The 18,726-nt window shown below is 52.4% G+C and overlaps 2 protein-coding genes across 19 annotated transcripts in view; both read left to right on the forward strand.

Annotated features, from left to right (window-relative positions):
- The window catches only part of CTDSPL (CTD small phosphatase like), a 119,036-nt gene extending 110,480 nt beyond the window's left edge, over nt 1–8,556 (forward strand). For 2 of the 8 annotated variants that reach the window (XM_027088145.1, XM_027088144.1), the window contains 2 exons: nt 1,176–1,361; nt 4,853–8,556. In XM_027088145.1, coding sequence (XP_026943946.1) covers nt 1,176–1,361; nt 4,853–4,978 — 312 coding nt within the window. In that variant the 3' untranslated portion in view covers nt 4,979–8,556. The remainder of the gene's footprint in view (nt 1–1,175; nt 1,362–4,852) is intronic. The other 6 variants (XR_003428997.1, XR_003428998.1, XM_027088141.1 and 3 more) reach the window with 6 other exon arrangements.
- Nucleotides 4,955–18,726, forward strand: part of VILL (villin like) — a 28,036-nt gene continuing 14,264 nt past the window's right edge. For 2 of the 11 annotated variants that reach the window (XM_027088124.1, XM_027088128.1), the window contains exons 1-2: nt 9,081–10,309; nt 10,392–11,178. In XM_027088124.1, coding sequence (XP_026943925.1) covers nt 11,168–11,178 — 11 coding nt within the window. In that variant the 5' untranslated portion in view covers nt 9,081–10,309; nt 10,392–11,167. The other 9 variants (XM_027088129.1, XM_027088122.1, XM_027088121.1 and 6 more) reach the window with 8 other exon arrangements.

Raw genomic sequence — 18,726 nt, forward strand, 5'->3', positions numbered from 1 at the left:
AACATCGGGCTGGGAGCTGCCACTCTTTTGCCTTCAGCCCAGGCCACTCAGTCTGGATGAAGATTTTCCCTCAGGGATAACCCCTCTATTTCTTTATCCAGTTCAGCCTGCTTTGGGGGGAATTCCCCCAGGCCATGGACTAGGGCCAAGCTGGATGAACCCCAACTGTGAGCGGGGCTCGAACTCCCTCCCTTAAAACTCCTGGGCTCCAAGTAAATGGAAGTGCTGTCTGGGCACCATCCAGTGACAGTCGGGGGCTGGGCTGGCCCAGCTGCCCAGAGCACCTCTAGGGGGCAGTGTGGCCCCGTGCACACAAGACAGATACCAAGTCCGCTCTTTCGTTCACTGACGGAACTAGTATTTACTGAGCCCTACTATGAGGTAGGCACCCACAAGTGCTAGGGGTGTCATGGGGAACATGACAGGCAAGGCCTGGTCCCTGACAGGTGACAGGAACGTCAGGTGGTCCCAGGTGGTGAGCTCCGTGGGGGCAATGGCTGTGAGGCCAGAGAGTAGGCAGAGAGGAAGGGCTGGGTAGGTGATAAGGGAAGCCAAGATCTGAAAAATGAGGAGACAGAAGGAGAAGTTTGTGCAGAGAGCGGGGGAGAGAGTGTTCCATGCAGAGGGGACACTGGTGCAAAGGTCCTGACCATGTGCAAAGCCAGTGTGGCTCAGGTGACTTGAGATGGAGCTGAGAAGTGGCTGCAGCCGTACAGGATCCGGCAGGGATCAGGGGGCCTCGTTCCAAATGCGACGGGAAGACAGTGCAGGGAGTGATGTGGTGTGACAGATGTCTTCCAGCGGCTGCTCTGACAGCTGTGGGGTGAAGGGGTGGAAAGGAGGCCCAAGGGGAAGAGGGAAGCTATTCTAGAGGCTCACGCAGCCACCACAGGCCAGAGACTACAGAGGCCCAGACGAGGCAGTGACAATACAGAGAGATCCAGGTGGATTCAAGATATTTTTGGAGCTGGAACTGACAAGAATTTCTGATGGATTGGATATGAGAAGTGAGAGAGATGGAAGAATCCAGGGTGTCAGGGAAATAACCAGGATCTTGAAACACATCCAGTTATTTAAATCCCTTTTTAGAAAAGTAGTACGGATCTTGCTGCAGGAGGTCAGGGCTTCTGGGCTCTTCCAGGCACCCAGGCTTCATTGTAACATCTGCTTTCCAGTACGCAGACCCTGTGGCTGACCTGCTGGACCGCTGGGGTGTGTTCCGGGCCCGGCTCTTCCGAGAATCATGTGTTTTCCATCGAGGGAACTATGTGAAAGACCTGAGTCGCCTTGGGCGGGAGCTGAGCAAAGTGATCATCGTGGACAATTCTCCTGCCTCGTACATCTTCCATCCTGAGAATGCAGTAAGTAGCCCCAAAGCAAAAGGACGCAGAGCTCCATCTGAGCTCTCTTGCCAGGCAGAACCACTTTTGTACCTTCAAGCCCCTGTGCGGGGTTTCTTGGCCTTTTCCTTGGTGAAATCCCAACTCTGCCACTTAGCAATTACGTGACATTGGCCAAGTTATTTATGCCCATTGAGCTTCAGTTGTCCTCTCTGTCAGATGCGGAGTGTAGGCATGCTGATCTCATAGGATTGTTGGAGGATTGGGTGGCAGTACGTGAAAAGCACTTAGAGCAGAGCTTGCAGGCTTAATGAGCCTGTATCTCCTTAGCATCTTTAGGATTGTGACCGGGAAGGTTCTGTCATTAGCTTCCTGGAGCTGGCTGTTGCCCAGGACTTCATGACCCCTGTAGACTTAGAAGGCCTGGGTGACCTCTTCAACAGAAGTATTAAGAATGAATAGCACTTCAATGAGGTCTTCAGATAAGACTGCCAGGCTTTACGACCTCATAATGATGTCTAAAAAGTAGACAACGGGAACATTTCCTACATAAAACTCCATGGAGGGCTTCCCTGGTGGCGCAGTGGTTGAGACTCCGCCTGCCGATGCAGGGGACACGGGTTCGTGCCCCGGTCTGGGAAGATCCCGCATGCCGCGGAGTGGCTGGGCCCGTGAGCCATGGCCGCTGAGCCTGCGCGTCCAGAGCCTGTGCTCCGCAATGGGAGAGGCCACAACTGTGAGAGGCCCGCGTACCGCAAAAACAAAACAAAACAAAAACCATGGAGTGTGGCAGCTCCCAGTGCTGACTCTCTGGGTGCAGCATGACTCAGAGCAGGAGAGACGCCCTCCTGCTGCCTGCCCTTCATTTCCAGGGGAAGAGAGACCAGCCCCATTGGTGATTCCTCACCCCTCCATGGTGGCCACCATGCCAGGCCTCAGCTCAGGCCCTGGAGAGGATGTTTCTCCCAAGCCCATGTTTCTCAGACTCAACAAAAGCCCAAACAGGGTCCTTTCCTTGAGGCCAGAACTCTGTTGCTCCACTTATAACCAAAAACTGAGTTCAAACTAGATTCCATTAGTGTATAATCATTATTTGAACAAACATTCAAAATGTATTATATTTAAATATGCTCCTTTTGATGAGTTAATCAAATTCAACATAATGCATTTTGTGTCTAACAGATAAGGGTTCTTTTTAGTATAATCCCAATTTCTGGGACTTTCCTGGCAATCCAGTGGTTAGGACTTCACGCTTCCATTGCAGGGGGCACTGGTTCAATCCCTGGTCCGGAAACTAAGATCCCACAAGCCTCGCGGTGTGGCCAAAAAAAAAAAAAAAAAAATCCCAATTCCATTATCACATCTGATAATACTAACAGTTTCTTAATATCATCTAATATCCAGTCTGTGTTCATCTTTTCCCTGTCATCTCGAAATATTTTCTTACATTTGGATTGTTTGAATCAGAATGCAGACAAGGTCCATACGTTGCTTTGGTATTGTGTACTCACTGTGGTATCACATCAGGAGGCATACGACATCAGGTTGTCCCACTTTTAAAGATTTTGAATTGATTTTTGGATGCAGGTGTTGTCAGCCTGATCCATCCATTTTTAAATTTTCAGTCGACCTTTCACGACTGCTCACGACTGTGAGCAGTCGTTGATGATCCTTACCTGTATCCACTATTTCATTAGGAATTGCAAAATGGTTATTTCTGAATCCTATCATTCTTTCTGCATTTATTGGCTGGAATTCTTTTTTTTTTAAATTGAACTTGCTCTCATTGACTACTTGATTACCCTAAAATTCATTTTGAATGTTTGAATAGGGAAGTCAGAGTAAAGTCTTGGTTCTTTTTCATTAATTTTGCAGTTTTCAGAGTCATGAGTTGGTGCTCTAGCAAGCCTCCAAAAGTAACCAGTGAATTTTTTTAGGTACCATTATGAACTCATGGATTTTTTTTTATGTTATAACTTAAGTCCATCTATTATCCTTTTGTATACTTTGGCCAGTGGATGCCCCTTCAGATAACAATAGTCTTTGATAGCTTCCTGCTTTCTGGTCCAGCAAGATGTTCTAAGCTCATCTTGTCCATTTCTTGCTCCAGCCCTGGAATCAGCCATTTTTCTATGGAACCTGATTCCTAAGAATGAAAATGGTATCTAGAGACCACAGTTTGGGTGGGTTCTCATTGTTACTGGGATGTCCTTTGCTTCCAGTCCTTTCTACTGGACAGAGCTAAAATACACTTATTTTTAGAATGAAAACAAAATCATAAATTCACATTGGTTTTTCCAATTCAGTTGTAATGGTTTTTATTTAATTTGTTTTTGTATTTGTGTCTCCTTCTCTTATGCTGAAACTCCTGATTCCTAAAGATACTAACATCATTACAGATTTGATTTATTCTATAGTATACATTTAATAGCTTCAGAATTGCAGTGTTTTAATATTATTACTAATAATAAAACAATTGAGTGCATTTAGAGGTTTTGTTTTTTTGAGAAATCTACAAACAGCACTATGTTTCAAAATCACTTGAAATAATCCTCTGTGGTTATGTCACAAACTTACATACACTAAGGTTCATCTTTTGTTGCTTTTTTTCTTAATGATTTAATTTTATTTCAATTATGTAACACATTTACATAGTTTAACATCAAAACTGTCAGCAGAGATAAATTCAGAGAAGTCTTGTGTCCATTTCTGCTCTCTCCCCCATTCCTGCCCCTTCCCCAGGAGTAGTCATTTTTTTGGTTAATCCTTACCTTGTTTCTTTTTTAAATTACATGCTGAATTTTTATGTTTCTGAGCAGTCTTTAGATTTTTAAAATGGTCAAAAATACTGCTTTTCAACTTTTTTGGCTTCCCCAAATTTCTTTTAATATCTCTTCTTTGCACCCCTGGCTATTACCCACTAGCAGCCTTCCCCACCTCTCTGTCTAAACCTAAGGGAGAATGCTGTCGTGCCCATGGCTTCAGAATGTCCTGAAATTTTATACTTCCCCTTTTACCTGATCTCTGCTAAGCGTGGAAGGAAATGGTCCACTTCTCCTTGCCGTGCAGTCTGGCACAGTGACCCTAAGTGGAAGCCCTCTGGTGCCCTCTATGTGGGCTCCCTGATGTCAGTGTTGGCTGGTGTCCTCTGGCTCCAGGTGCTCTGAGGTACCAGAAGCTGGTTTAATGCAATGGCAACAGCGTTTTGGAATTAGCAAGGTGCTAAGCTAGTTATATATTCTGCGCCCTGGCCACCTTTTCTGTGGCAGGAAAACAAAACAGGCAAATGCCTGCAAAGTGGGTACACTTAATTTTGCCTTCCTGAACCAGGTAGATCTAGATTGATTTTAGTTGGGACAGGAGAACGAACAAGATGATGATGATGATGATGATTTCCAGGTACCCATCCTCCTTACCAAAGAAAATGTTAAAGCACAGGGACCCAGTCAGGCTAGAAGCGGCCCCCGGGCCTGGATACACTTCTGCTGCCCCTTCCACGCACTGTCTTCCAGGTGCCTGTGCAGTCCTGGTTCGATGACATGACAGACACGGAGCTACTGGACCTCATCCCCTTCTTTGAGGGCCTGAGCCAGGAAGACGACGTGTACAGCATGCTGCACAGACTCTGCAGTAGGTAGCCCCGGCCTCCGCCCGCCTCCCGCCTGTGCACCCTGGAACCTCAGCCTCGGGACCTGCCTGGCCTCAGCTCCCCAGGAGCTAAGAGTGAGGACACGCCATACTCCAGGCCACGGGGCGAATGTGGCCATACCTACCTGGTTTATTTTTTAAGAACAGAAACAACTATTTTAAAATGAACTCTTTTAACGAATTTCGTAAAGGGACATGCATTTTACTGGATTTGCTTTTCTTAAAACATACCAAAAAGGAAAAAAATGGGAAAAAAAAAAAGCTTGATATCTATCAGACTTCCTTTCAACTGTCCTCCCCTCCAGCAGACAACCTGTCCCCTTCTACCCCAGCTCAGAGTAGCTGACGCAACTCAGAATCTCTTTCCTACAGGATGAAGTGCCTTTTTGAATGTTATTTTAAGCTGAGAGTTAATTTTTCTATACAACGTATTTCCAGACATCTTTTAGTCTTTTATTGTCTTAGCTTCTCTAAGAAGATAAATATGACAATTTTCTAAAACCTGGAAGGTGGGAGGGAGGTGGGTGGTAAGGGATGGGGGTGAGTCATAGGAGCCTGTCTCCCAGCGGGTGTGCTGCTCCGACCGCCTGTGGCATGCCGCAGGGTCAGGCCCCTGCGAGGAGATTTTGTGATGGTGTCAGTGTGTGCATTCATTTCTGACCCAGTTTGGAATGTATCCGCAATCGTGTGGCTCAACGCTTTAGGAAACGGTAGATCCTTTTATATTACCCTTATTGTTTCTGACGGTGACAAATTTGTCTTGAGGTCACAGTTTCCCCTGGAAAAGTGGCATCATGTCACTTCCGCTTTCACACTACTGCCATATTTCTGTATGTTTTTGGTTTGGTTGTTGTTGGTAGAACAGTTCTAAGAAACTCTAAAACCCTTGGATAGTTTTAAAAAAATCTGATGATTGATTTTTAAATCTGTCCTTTCCAAAAGCTGGATACCCGTGGAGCTGTTTGGGAATTTTCTTTGCTGCTACCATGCTGCCACCAAATGGAATTGACCAGCGGCTGTTACACTGTTCTCTGCCACTGTGCCTACGCTCAGAATCTGCTCACTGCTAAGCTGCAGACTTGGACAGGGTCAGAAGCATAGGTGTCCCACCCCGCTGCAGACTGTGGACTGCGTTCCTTCCCTGGCACCAGCCTTGGGAGTTCAGAAGGGAACAAAGACAAAAGGGCCAGCGCACCTGACTGGTGTGGCGTTCATTTCAAACGGCAGTCAAGCTCAGAGTTTCTGATAAGCCGACTGTTGTCTCTTGAGAACCTGTGGCCTCAACCCACCACCACGCTGATGTGGCCCGAGTCCATCTCTTGGTCTTCTCTTTTGAAGCACAGCCTATCTCTGAGCCGAGGGTTGGGGAAACGCATCTAGATGTGGGACCCATCGCCCAGAGCCAAGGAGAGGAAGGGCCCCCTCCCTGAGCCGGGGCTCCCTTTGCAGCCTTTCCCAGTGAGATCTTTTAAGCAGTGCCATGTTCCTCGTTTGACAATAAGACAGTCTATAAAGTATTGCTCTTAAAGATAATTTAAAAGAACCCTTTCATGTTGGCACCATTGCCTTAGTCCTCTATGGGTCAGGCCGGAGTTCTGGTGGGAGTGACTGGCACTAAGAAGACTGGAAAACGGTGGGGGGCGAGGAGCTGTCAAAGTAAAATTTCTTTTCTGCTTTCATTCATAAAATAGTGAAGCCAGCTGCCAATCACGTCCTCCCAACAGCACTTTGGTCTGCAGACTGCCGTGCTTTCAGAAGAGAAGTAAGTATTCAGGGGTAACCAGGTCTCCCCATGCTCTGAGTGTTCCAAACCCAGTAATCCACATGCCAGTTAAAATAGAAAGAGCCCCTTGCAAGGCATGACTACAGAAAATAACAGTTACGTGGCGGGTCTGCACATGCCATACACCTTGATTTGGAAAACTAGTCATTAAAAGAACCCACTGCCTTAAATGTCTTGAATGTTGCAGTCAAGTGTCTGACATGTGCTGACATCCACACAGAAATCAGTCCTGATGAGAGCCTTAGAACCTCACCTGTGCCCCCTTCTTTGTTGGCATCCCAAGGTCTTATTTGGAATAGGGGGCAGAGAGGACTGAAATCCTAGAATATTCCAGGGGAATCAAACCTAGGAGTCGTGCCCCACTTCCGATGGAGTGAAGACACTTGGCAGGCTTGAGCCAGACACTTCACCTGGTCATTCCTGAAACCGTGAGCACCATTGCACTGAGCCAGTGCAGAGCTGCCGGGGGTGGAACCCAGTTCCTGCCACCACAGACGCAGAACGTCTCAGGAGGGCAGCGGGCCCTCGGAGCGTTCTGGATTCTGTGCACCTTATTTGACCCCACTCCAAAATTCCGTTCTTATTTTAACCCTTGATTCTGCTTTATGTACATAATCAAAATATCTATATCGATATATATATTTTTAATCATCTACATGTAAATGAAGCAATAGAATTCTAACATAAGGCCAAGAAATGAGATGAATGTTCGGGGTTTATGTTTTTTAAGGTAAATACGGGTATTGTTTTTAATTATTACCTTTTATTAAATTGTGGGCTTTAAAACCTAATGAAACCTATCAGCTATTTCTCTGTGCCATATACTTCCCATTGTTACCAAAACACCCCCCAACTCTTTAGCCAAATGAGAAATCTGACCTCTTGAGTTTCCATGGTCCTTTCGGTACCAGGTTAAAATATAGTCTCCTGGAAAAATATTTTTTACATTAAGATCTGGAGCAGGATTCTGTGGCTCGTGGACTATGATGTTATCACATCTCTGGCCGGGCCTTGAGTGGAGGTGCCCAGGCACACCTGAGGTTGTTACTACTCTGTCTTCCATTGCTCTGGAATCCTACGTGTTGGTCCGTGGTTTCACCCATTAGCTGTTTGTAAACAATGCATCTGTATCCTAAAAAGAAGCACCACGTGTCATAGCTGATGGTTGACGGGGAAACTCCTTTGATGTGGTGCAATTTTGATGAGATGATTTTGGAGACATGAGGATGCCCTAATGACACTGATTTGTCATGGTTGCAGCATTTGAACTTGTATAAAAAGGAAATCTGTATAAGTCTATAACCTGGCAACATTTTTATGACCCTGTGTATTAAAGATGGCTTTCTCATAAAATCCAGAACTGCACAGCCCTATGGTCAAACACTCGTGACGTTTGTGCCTCTGCTTTTAAAGGTGCTGTGATGGACAGTTGGCATGCCAGGGTTCGAGAAGAGTGGATGGTTTGAAGTGCTTGCATATACCTGTGCAAAATCAACTGGCTGCCTCTGTTCCTATTTTACTGTAAATTTGATGGTATCTGTTCCTGTTCCATTCTCTAGGGAGCTTCTCTATAGACAAACACACACACGCACACCCCCAAGTGGTGGAGATGCTGGTGGTGTCTGGGTAGTCATGGATTTCTGTTGGACATTTGAATGTGTAAACAATCCAGCATCACTGGGGAAATACTACATGTAGAATGTGCACGTTTCCAGGGCCGAGCATTGTCAGTCAAGAGATTTGCAATGATTTCCTTCCTGCCAAAAATAAATACATGAAACTGCGCTCTCTTGTGGGTGGACTGCTTCTTAGCACCTCTCCTCACTCTGTTCTCTGTTCTCTGTTCTCTCCCAGCTGCACAGCCTCACACCGGCACCTTGGGTCTCCCGGTGCCCCAGCTTCTGAAGAGCAGGGGCCAATGGGAGCAGGATCTCAGGAGCCACGGACCTTGACTCCAAGGGGAGCTAGGAAACCACTCTGCCCAGTGTTAGGACCCTGGCTTCATCTCCCCAGACAGAAGCGGTCTGGCTTACCATCCTCCCCCAAGGACTCCAGCCCTACCAACAGGCTTCCAAGTGCAGCCTGAGGAAACCACAGCCCACACCCCAGCCCCTCAGAGCCACAGGCACTGAGTGTGGTACCTAAACCCATAGCCCTCGCACACGCTGGCTGAGGTGCTGTGGTTATCAGATGAAGCATGGCAAAGGACCCAGGAAGAGCGTAAGGATATCCAAAACAGTTTTCTTGCACTGGGACATCCAGAAACATTGCCCTCAGCCAGCCCCTCTGTATGAGAAGGTAAGGGGTGACAAGTTCCCCGCCCTGCTCCTCTGCTAGGAAGTCCCGGCAGAGCCTTGGGCACAGTCTCACCACTCTAAGGACTGTTTCTTCATAATGATACCTAATTCAGATAACAGAAAACACCAGGGTCAACAATCTCAGCAGATAGGTCTTATCCCCATTTTGTGGATGAGAAAACAGAGGCCAGTGAGACAATGCTCTGCAGTCTATTTTGTCTGTCACAGGGATACAGGGTTCTGCCAGGCATGTATATTCATCCCAAACAACACAGGGCACAGTGCTATATCAGGCCAGGAAACCTAATATTTACCCAGAGACACACCCCAAACCCCCCCACCCCCTAGTTAGTCTGTGCCATGCCCCTAGGTGCCCTCTCTGCAGTAGAGCTCCTGGCCAGCCAGAGCGGTCACCCCAGCTTCCTCCCTGGTCTGGATTCCTAGGCTGTGTCCCTCTCTGTCCCTCTGTCTCTCCTTTGCTCAGCTTCCTAGCCCTCTCCCTCCCCTTGGCTTCTCTGGCATTGCCCCCAGGCCCCACCTCTGCATACAAGCAAACAACTGGTTGAGAACTGTCACTGCCCCTGAAGCTGGGTTTAAATGGTCTGGGGTGGACTTGAGGATCTGTATTTTTAAGGGCCCTCAGGTTTCTAATGGGCAGCGAGAACTGAGAATCACTGGGTTAGGAGAGGGTGCTGTAAGGGAGGTGTGGGGTGGAGAACCTAGAGCCCACATAGCCTCCTCCCGAAGGCCTGAGGGTCCAGTGTGTTCTCCTTGGAGATCAGGCTAGTGGCCATGCCAGTTGGTGAATCTGGGCCGTGAGCAGCCTGTTGATTCGCAGGCAGCCCTGGCACAGGAGGTGTGTGCCCCGCCAGCATCCCAGGTTACACAGACTATGCCGCTTATCCATAAGCTCAGCAGACTGTCTTCCCAGGTGGGCTTTCCCCAGCCACTCCTCCCCAGCATCCTACCCGGGTCCTGGAATACAGAAGTGATAGGTGCTCAAACAAGAAAACATCAGGAGGTGAACTCTCAGTCTGCCAGGTCCCAAGCAAGTGACCTCTTGATGACCTGTTCCCTTCCCACCTATTCAGAGGACCCGTGCCAGCCCAGCTCTCTAAGGGTGGGCATCATATTTTTACGTGCCCAGATGATTCAAAGGTGCAACCTGGGCTGAGAACCTCCACTCTGGCTATGGAAGAAAAGAAAGTCCCCCAAAACTCTTCCAGGCCTGACACCTCCAGGTATGGCACAGGAGCTATGGGCAGGGCTTAGGGGGAATGACATATATTGCTTTACCTGAAAGGCGTTATGTATTCATTGCAGAAAATTCAGGAAACTCAGAAAAGTACACAGAAAACACCATATGGACACTGGGAGTCTTTCCCAAGGCAGGGGTGAGGCGGGGGTCCCAATAAGAGCCCCAGCTGCCTGACAGCTCCCTGCTTTTACAGTGAGGTGGGGAGCAGAGTAGCTACCCCCACTTCACATCGGAGCAGTGGATCGCTCAAGCCACCGGGAACACCTCACCTGGCGGGAGGAGGGGGTAGGGAGGGTACCGTCCTGGCCCCAGCTGTGTCTAATTGGTGGGGGTGCACGGGGGCTGCGCAGGGCCACGCATTCCCTGCCACGGAGACGCAAGGCATCGGCACCTTCTCGTTCGCAGAGACCTAGGGCTGTTCTCTGGACCGTCCTCGGCCTCGGGCACTCCACACGGCTCATTAGAGTGGTGGCCCCCGCAGGCACAGGACAGGCTCCATCTCCTCGGGCCCTGGCCGTTCCCATGGCGCCCTCGGGGGAGTCGCTCTCGGACCGTGCGCGCCCCGGTTACCGTGTCACTGCTCCTCCGCGGCCTGCAGCCAGGTGGGGGGCGGGAGGGGACCCACGCGGGCCCAAGGCCGCTCTCCTCAAGGGCGTAGGACCGGACGTTTCCAGGCCGTGGGATTCAGGACACTGGTCAGGCAGCCCCGTCCCCGGCCCAGGTCCTGTCCGCGCTCCGGAGGGGCGCCCCCCCCCCCCCCCCCGCCACCTGGGACCCGGTCTCCACGAGAGGCAACATCCTGCACCTGTCTGGGAGGGACTCGGACGAAACCTGGGACACCATGACGCCGAGGTGGGAACCAGAGCGCAGGTAACGTGGGGGCGGGGCCTGCAGGGGCGGGGCCTGAGGCGGGGCTGGCATCCAGCGCCTGCCCCGCCCACCCCAGGCTCTCCGACGCCTTTGTCAACATTGATGCCGAGGGGGCTGGGCCTTCGGAGATAAGCTGGTGGGGGGGTGGGGGGTGGGGGGCGGGGAGGAACAGAGTAGCGCTGAGAACCCTGGGAACCTGCGGGGCGAGGGTGGGGGCGGGGCGCGGCGTCCCGGGGCAGGAAGAGGTCAGTGGTACGAGGGGGTCATGGCCAGGTCGGTGCTGGGTGAGGCAAGCCAGGCTCAGTCCCCTTCTGACTCCAAGCCCGGATCCGTGGGAGGGTGGCCGAACCGGAGGAGCGGTTGACAGAGCTCCATTCTTGCTCCGGAGGATGAAGGGAGAGGCCGGTTACTCTCTCGTCCTTGTAGCATACTGGCTGCCTGTGATCACTGCTCTGGGCCTCAGTTTCCTCTCTCTGTGCCAAGGGCTTGATCCCGTGGAGTTGTCCACACCAGACACAAAACAATGCTGCTCATCTGGACCCCAGGCCAGGCCCTGGGCCCACTGCCACCGCTCTGGGCCTCGGGTCACAGATTACAGGGTGGGGCGGCTCTGGAGTAGGGCAGTTATGAGAGACTTCCTAGAGACCCAGAGAAGTCTAAGGGGAGGGGCCTTGGAGAGGTCCTTGTGCCCCCACCCCGCACTAAGCTGCTGAGGCTGCATTGTGCCAGGTGGGGTGTCCTCCCCACAACGAGGGCGGAGGGAGGTGCCGTTTTGGTTGAGTCAGGAATGTGGAAAGGGAGCCATGGGAAGATGCAGGGGAGAGGCTTCCAGGCAAAGGAAACAACAAGTGCAAAGGTCCAGACACTAGAATGAGGTCCGCGTCTTAAGAGACACAAGAATCCTGTAGCTGGAATGTAGTGAGAACTGGGGACAGTGATAGGAGATGCAGCCAGAGGGACAGGCAACTGGGGATTTGATTTTAGGGAAGCTTCTGGAAAGTTTGAAGCAGGGGGATGGCATGATCTGATTTATGGTTGAAAGATCCCTCTGGCTACGGCCGGAGGATGGATGTAGGGACCAGGGAGATCGAGAGAGGAGCTCGTGCTGCCAGTTGGTGTGAGAGGCTGCTTTCCAGAGCAGGGCAGGAGTTGTGAGAGGGCTGGCCAGGCTCAGGGGCCCGGATGAACCAGCCGCTGGCCAGTCTGCTGGGTGTGAGGGGAGAATAGGAACCCAGGATGGCTCCCAGGTTTGGGGCCTGAGCAGCTAGATGTTCCTGCCATTTCCGGAGGCTGTGAGGAGGTAGATCTGAGAGAGGCCTGACGTGGATGTCAAGTGTGAGGGCAGACGTGCCAGGACAGATGGGACGAGATAAAGGAGACAGATGGAGGCTGGGGGAGTTCGGGAGGGGTGGGAGTTGGGGTCAGAAGAGAGCGTTTCCATGGTGTTTACAGCCTGGGGACTGGAACTTGGGAAAAAAATAGAAAGGAGACAGCGAAGGAGCGGAGGCTTGTGCCTGCTGACATTTAAAGGCCCCAAAGGAGGCGGCCGGTGCGGTGGGGAGAAAACTTGGGCTGGGGGAGGTTTCAAAAGGAAGGGTTGGTCAGCGGAGTTCCTGGTTGGTGGAGGGGAAAGGTAAGGTGAAGACAGGGAGCCAACCCCCAGCTTTTGGGCTCTGGGGACTAGGAAAGGGCCATTTCCAGGGAATGAAGAACAAAGACCAACCAGGGTGGACTGAGAGAGAAAATGAGATGAGGTGGGGAGAAGTGACTGCATGTGATTTTGCTGGGGCCCAGACAAAAGGAGTCGGGAAACAGGTGTGCACAGGCAAAGAGGTGGAACCAAACACAGGCACCTCACAGGCACACACGCACAGTCACAGAAAGGAACAGAGGCTCAAAAAGGCATTCTCCCACACACGAGGTCAGACACACAGACACACACAGGGGCTGGCCAAGTGCCTTGTGACACGGGCCTCCCTTCACACACAGGGACCCAGTAACTCTATCTGTAAACACAGTCACACACCGGCAGTAGGTCCTCCTGGGCACAGCTGGACCCAGATTTCCTGGAATCCCCTCACCCTGTGACAGAGAGCAGTGGGGGTGAGGACTGGACATGGGGAAAGGGTCTTGGGACCAATGGCAGCTTTTTTTTTTTAAGGGATTTTTTAAAATTAATTATTTATTCATTTATTTTTGGCTGCGTTGGGTCTTCGTTGCTGTGCACGGGCTTTCTCTAGTTGCGGCGAGCAGGGGCTACTCTTCGTTGCGGTGTGCGGGCTTCTCACTGCGGTGGCTTCTCTTGTTGCAGAGCATGGGCTCTAGGTGCGTGGGCTTCAGTAGTCGTGGCGCACGGGCTTAGTTGCTCCGCAGCATGTAGGATCTTCCCGGACCAGGGATCTAACCCGTGTCCCCTGCATTGCAGACGGATTCTTAACCACCGCGCCACCAGGGTAGCCCCCAGTGGCAGCTTTTAGCAGTGTTCCCGCACTGGAAGGGGCATCCACACCGGCTGCACCATGGCTGGGACTGAGGCCTGTGGTCTAAGTTAAGGATGGCCGTGCCCCTGGAGGTTCTGGAAGGCTCTGTTTTCCAGCTCTTCCCCCACCCCACAATCAGGAAGGAAAGGAGGGGGCAGCCTAGGCGTGGAAGCGGCGTGTTCCCTGCAAGGGCTGGACTGGCCTCTCCCACGATGGGTATCAGGGCTCCCTGGGGAGGGCTGTGCCGGGCAGCGAGCCCGAATTGGGGTGGGGAGGGCAGCAGAGATGCAGGAGGGAGCCCTGGCCACCTTCCCCCACCTTCTGAAGTGACCTGGGTCTCGCAGAGCCAGACTGCCGACCCCCCCGAACCAGCCTTGGTGCTGCTTCCTCCTAAAGTTTGCTGGGGTGGCCTGGCCTTCTGGAGGTTGGGGGTCAGGGACTCTCAGAAGGGAAATCACAGTGGATTCCACACCCCACATCTTGGTGCAGCCCAGGTCTCCATCCCCCGCTCTCTCTGGCCACTGGTACCCTGGAGGTGAGGCCTGGCAGTCCAGCCAGGGGAAGGGGTTGGCTCTCAGAGAGCTGGGTTAATATTTGTTGACTGACTAACTGATTGACTAAGTTTGAATGCCCCAGCCCGACAAGTGCTGGGGCGTGTCCTGCTGGGCGGGAACAGGGATTCAGTTACAGTGTTGGGGAGGGCAATGGGCAGAGCCTGGCCCCGAGCCAGGCCCAGCACTGCCCACAGGCAGGGTGAAGGAACGAGCAGTTTCCAGCAGGTAGGCCGGGCAGGGAGGAGACTGGGGGGCCAGGGTGGGGAGGGCCGCCCCAAATGGGGTGTACCACATCGGGTCACTGGGCTCGGGGCTGCCGAGGGGCCGGCAGAACTGGGAAGGCAGCGAGCAGCCCAGCAGGTGAGGACACTGGTGGAGGCAGGGAGACTGCGACCAGAGCGATCCTCAGGGGCAGGAAAGTGTCAGATTTTCTATGGGGTGGGGGGCGTGTCTGTCTCCCAGAGTCCATACACCTGGGGCCGGGGCCCTGTCCCTCCCTCCCACTCCAGCAGGCAGTGCCTCCCACCCCCTTCCTGGAAGTCGGGCAAAGTGACCTCAGGGTCCGCCCCTTCGCAGGATCCTCAGGAGGCGGAAGTTACACACCTAGGGGAGAAAAAGGGGCACCAGAGGAGGGAGGAGGCTCTGGGTAGAGGGAGGGGCGGGGGGTGTGGAAGGAGGGGGCTCCGAGGGAGAGAAAGGGGCCCCTGGGTGGGAGGAGAACCCGGGGAAGGGAAAAGGAGGCCAGGGGAGAGAGAGTGCTTTGGGGAAGGAAAGGGGTGTGAGAGGGCAGCTCCAGGGGAAAGAATGGGGCATCTGGAGGAGGAAGGGAGCACAGAAAGGGTGGAGGGGCAGTCAGGAGAGAAGGGGGCACTGGGGAGAGGGAGGATGCATGGGGGGAGGAAAAGAGCACCCAGAAAAGGAGGGGGCACCGGGACAGAAGGGCACGTCAGAGGAGGAACTGGACATCTGGGAGAGGAAGGGGGCCATGGCTGGAGGGAGTGAGCCCCCAGGGAAGAGAAGGGAGCTTCCAGTAGGAGGAGAGGATACCTGGTAGAGGGTCCCCACTCGGGGTGGGTGATGGAAGGGGAAGAGGGGACACCCTCGGGTGGGAAAGCCTGGTGGGTCAGAAGGGGCACTCTGGGGAGGGCAGGGGCCTCCTGAGGGAGAAGGGACTGCCTGGAGGAAAGAAGAGGGTGCTGGGGAGATAGGGCCCCCACCCTTTGAGCATCCCTTCTCCATCCCCCCAGAATCCAGTTGGAAGACAGGTTACATGGGATGAGGCCTCAGGCCCTGGGAGCCTGAGAGTTTGGCTCTGCAGGCTGGCACTGGATATGCGGGCCCCCTCCAAGCTCCCTGGGGATGATGCTGTCCCCACCCCGTGCAACCAGCCCAGTCCCAACTTCCTGGCCGCAGTCTGACTTCCCTGCCCCACAGGGAGCCCTGGTGACCCCTGTGCTGAGCCAACCAATCTTCCTGTCACTCTCACTATTTCACAGTTACAGCTCCTAGTCTGTACCTCTGGTCACTGCCTGCCTGTGCCCTGGTGGTTGTCACTAATCACTGCTTCTGCCCGTCACCGCCGAATGTCACTACCCCTGTCACTTGATGTCACCACGTGTTTCCTGTTGATTGAAACCACCGTTACATGGTCACCGTGTCTGCCTGTCACTCATGTCACTGTCACAGCAACAGGCCATCACTGCGACAGCAGTTCTGGGGGCAGTTAGAGCACGTGGTGACTCCCTTCTCTGTCCGCTTTCACTCCTGCAGTCATGGGCTGAGAACCTGCCAGGTGTCAGGCAGCAGGAGCCGGCAGTAAACCAGGAGGACAAGCCCCTGGCCCCAGAATCCAATGCTCTAGTGAGGGAGGCCAGGCCGTCAGCACACAGGGTCTCCAGTACAGGTTCGGGGGGCGGCTCTAGCCCCGGCAGGAACCCCCTCTGCCCGCCCTGTTCTGGGCAGCTCCCTCTTCCACCCCACCTCACCCCACATCCATGGCCATCTTGGCCCTCTTTGAGAGGGCTGGGTGTTTCCCACTGTGAGCTCACCAGGGCCTGGGCCCAGCCTGGACAAAGACGTAAGGAAGCTGGGCCACTCGGTGCCACCTGTCACGCTCTGCCTCTGATTCTGTAACTCTGTATCTCCCCTCCCACTTCATTTCCCCTGATCATGCAGGGTCAAGGTTGTTCCTCCTGCTGATATAGCACGGCTAGAGTGGAGTGGAGAGGGGAGGGGAGAGGAGTGAACACCACGCCAGGGCCACTAGGAGTGAGAAATTCAGAAAGAAGGGACTTCTGGGTCTATTGGGCAAAGCAGCAGCAAGAAGGAGAAGTTGCAGCTGGCAGGATTTAGTTTACACGTCGAAAGAATTTCCACGGATGAAGGAATGACCAAACCTCATGCAGAGGTTTCTGAAGGAGGGATGCAGGGAAGCCCGGGGTCGTTGAGAGTCACCTGCCGACATGAAACAAAATCCAGAGCCCCCTTCTTCCCCAGATCCCTCTCATTCCACGCTTCTCTCTCCTGTGCACACTCAGAACCACAGAGCACGGCAAAGTTTCTGTTTGCAGAGCCAGTGGCTGTTTGCAGTCTGTGTGTATTAAGCATTCAGCTGTGTTTCAAGAATTTGAGAATGTTTTGGTCTGATCTATGCAAACTGCTCATGTCAGCTAAGCCTGTCACTTGCTGCAGAGTCTGTCATCTTCAGAGACAGTCCGTGTGTGCAGAGTCTGTCCTGGGTTTGCAGAACATGTGTCTGATCTGCAGAGCTTCTTTCTGTCCTGAGCCTGTTTTGAGAGTGTCTTTTTTCAGAACCTGGGTCTTTTTAAACAGTCTGTCCCTCTTTCTTCATGGATAAGATATGCTTTTATTGCAGAAGCGGCCCTGAACGCAAGCCTATCCCTGTCTCTGGAGCTTGTCCCGCGGCCTTGGCTGGGACATCTCTTTCTGCCTAAAGACACCGTCCCTGTCTATAAAGCATTGTCTGTTTACAGTTCCTGGCCCTGTCAGCAGAACCTGTTTCCTCTGCAGGGAGTATCTCTGTCTCTAGACTCTGTCCCTATTCATAGAGTCTTTTCCTATTTCAGAGCCTATTCTGTCTGCAGAACCTGAGCCCTCTTTGTACAGTCTGTGACATTTTTCAGGGCCTTTGCCTATTTGCACAGCTTGTCTCAACTTCCTGGATAGAAATTCTCGTCTGCTTGCAGGCTCTACTCCTACGAAGAGTTTTTCACCTGCCATGGGTCACTGTGTCTGGGAGCACCCCTGTCTTTCGACAGAGCACATCCCTGTTGGCAGAGCCCATGCCTGTCTGCACAGTCTACTCCTAATTCCATGTGTACTTGTTAACAGAACCTGTCCCTATTCATGGAGCCTTTATCTCTCTCTAGAACTCATCCTTTTCTAAAGCCTGTCCCTGTTTGCCGAACCTGGGCTCTCTACAGAACCCAGCCCCGTTTTAAGATCTTGCCCATGTCTGGGGCATCTGTGCTGGAACATGGAGCTGATTTCCTGGCCGGCTCCTTTCAGCACATCCTGCCCTCTCTGAAGACACTGTCACTGTTAACAGAGGCTGTCTGTTTGCAGAGCCTGTGTGGGCTTACAAAACCTACCCCAATCTGCCAAGTCTCTGTCTATACAGGCTTTGTCTGCAGAGCCTGTGTCTTTTTGCAGAGCCCGGATTGCTCTGCAGAGCTCACGATTGCTTGCCCAGGCTGTTCCGATCTCCTTGTTTGCAGGATTTGAGGTTGTTTCCCAAGGCTGTCCCTGCATGCAGAGCCTGACCATGCCTAGAGAGCTTTTGCCTGTTTCAGAGCCTGCCTCTGTCTGGCAAGCACTTCTCTTACTGGTGATGCTGTGTCTCTTTGCAGAGCCTTGCCTATCTACGTGCCTGTTCATATCTGCAGAGCCTGTCTCTTCTGCAAAGAGTCCCTGTCTTAAGGGTTTGTCCCCATCCACATTTGCAAAGCCTTTCCCAATTCTGCAAAACCCCTCCACACCTGCAGAACCTGGGACTGTCTGTAGAGCCTTTCTCAGTGTTCATAAACTTTACCTGTTTGCCCAGCTTGTCTGAATTTCCCTGGGTCCAGTCTGTGTCTCTTCACGTAGGTCATCCTTACAAAGGTGGTCCCTGTCAACAGAACTCATCTTTGTCAGGAGAACCTGTGCCTGTTGCATCCCCTTCCTGGGTCTGAGGAAGCTGTCCCTTTTCTCTGCAGGTGCTGTGTCTCTTTGCATGGTTATCTCCTAACTGTCTGAAAGACCTACGCCTATTTGCCTTGCGTGCAGAGCCTGTCTTGTCTACAGGATTCTGTCTCACTTCAAGAGCCTGCCCCTGTTTGCAGAGTCTGTCCCTGCCTACAGCACCTGTTGTGACTAGCAGAGCCCTCGCCTGGCTGTAAGCCTATCACTGTCTACAGTGACTGTCCCTGGCTGCAGATCCTGTGTCTGTATGCATAGCCTGTTTCAAACGCCCTGTCTGTTTGCAGAGGTTGTCC

The sequence above is a fragment of the Aethalodelphis obliquidens genome, unplaced genomic scaffold (genome assembly GCF_003676395.1).
Source record: "Aethalodelphis obliquidens isolate GAN/ISIS:26980383/991018 unplaced genomic scaffold, ASM367639v1 scaffold62, whole genome shotgun sequence".
Lineage (NCBI taxonomy): Eukaryota > Metazoa > Chordata > Mammalia > Artiodactyla > Delphinidae > Aethalodelphis > Aethalodelphis obliquidens.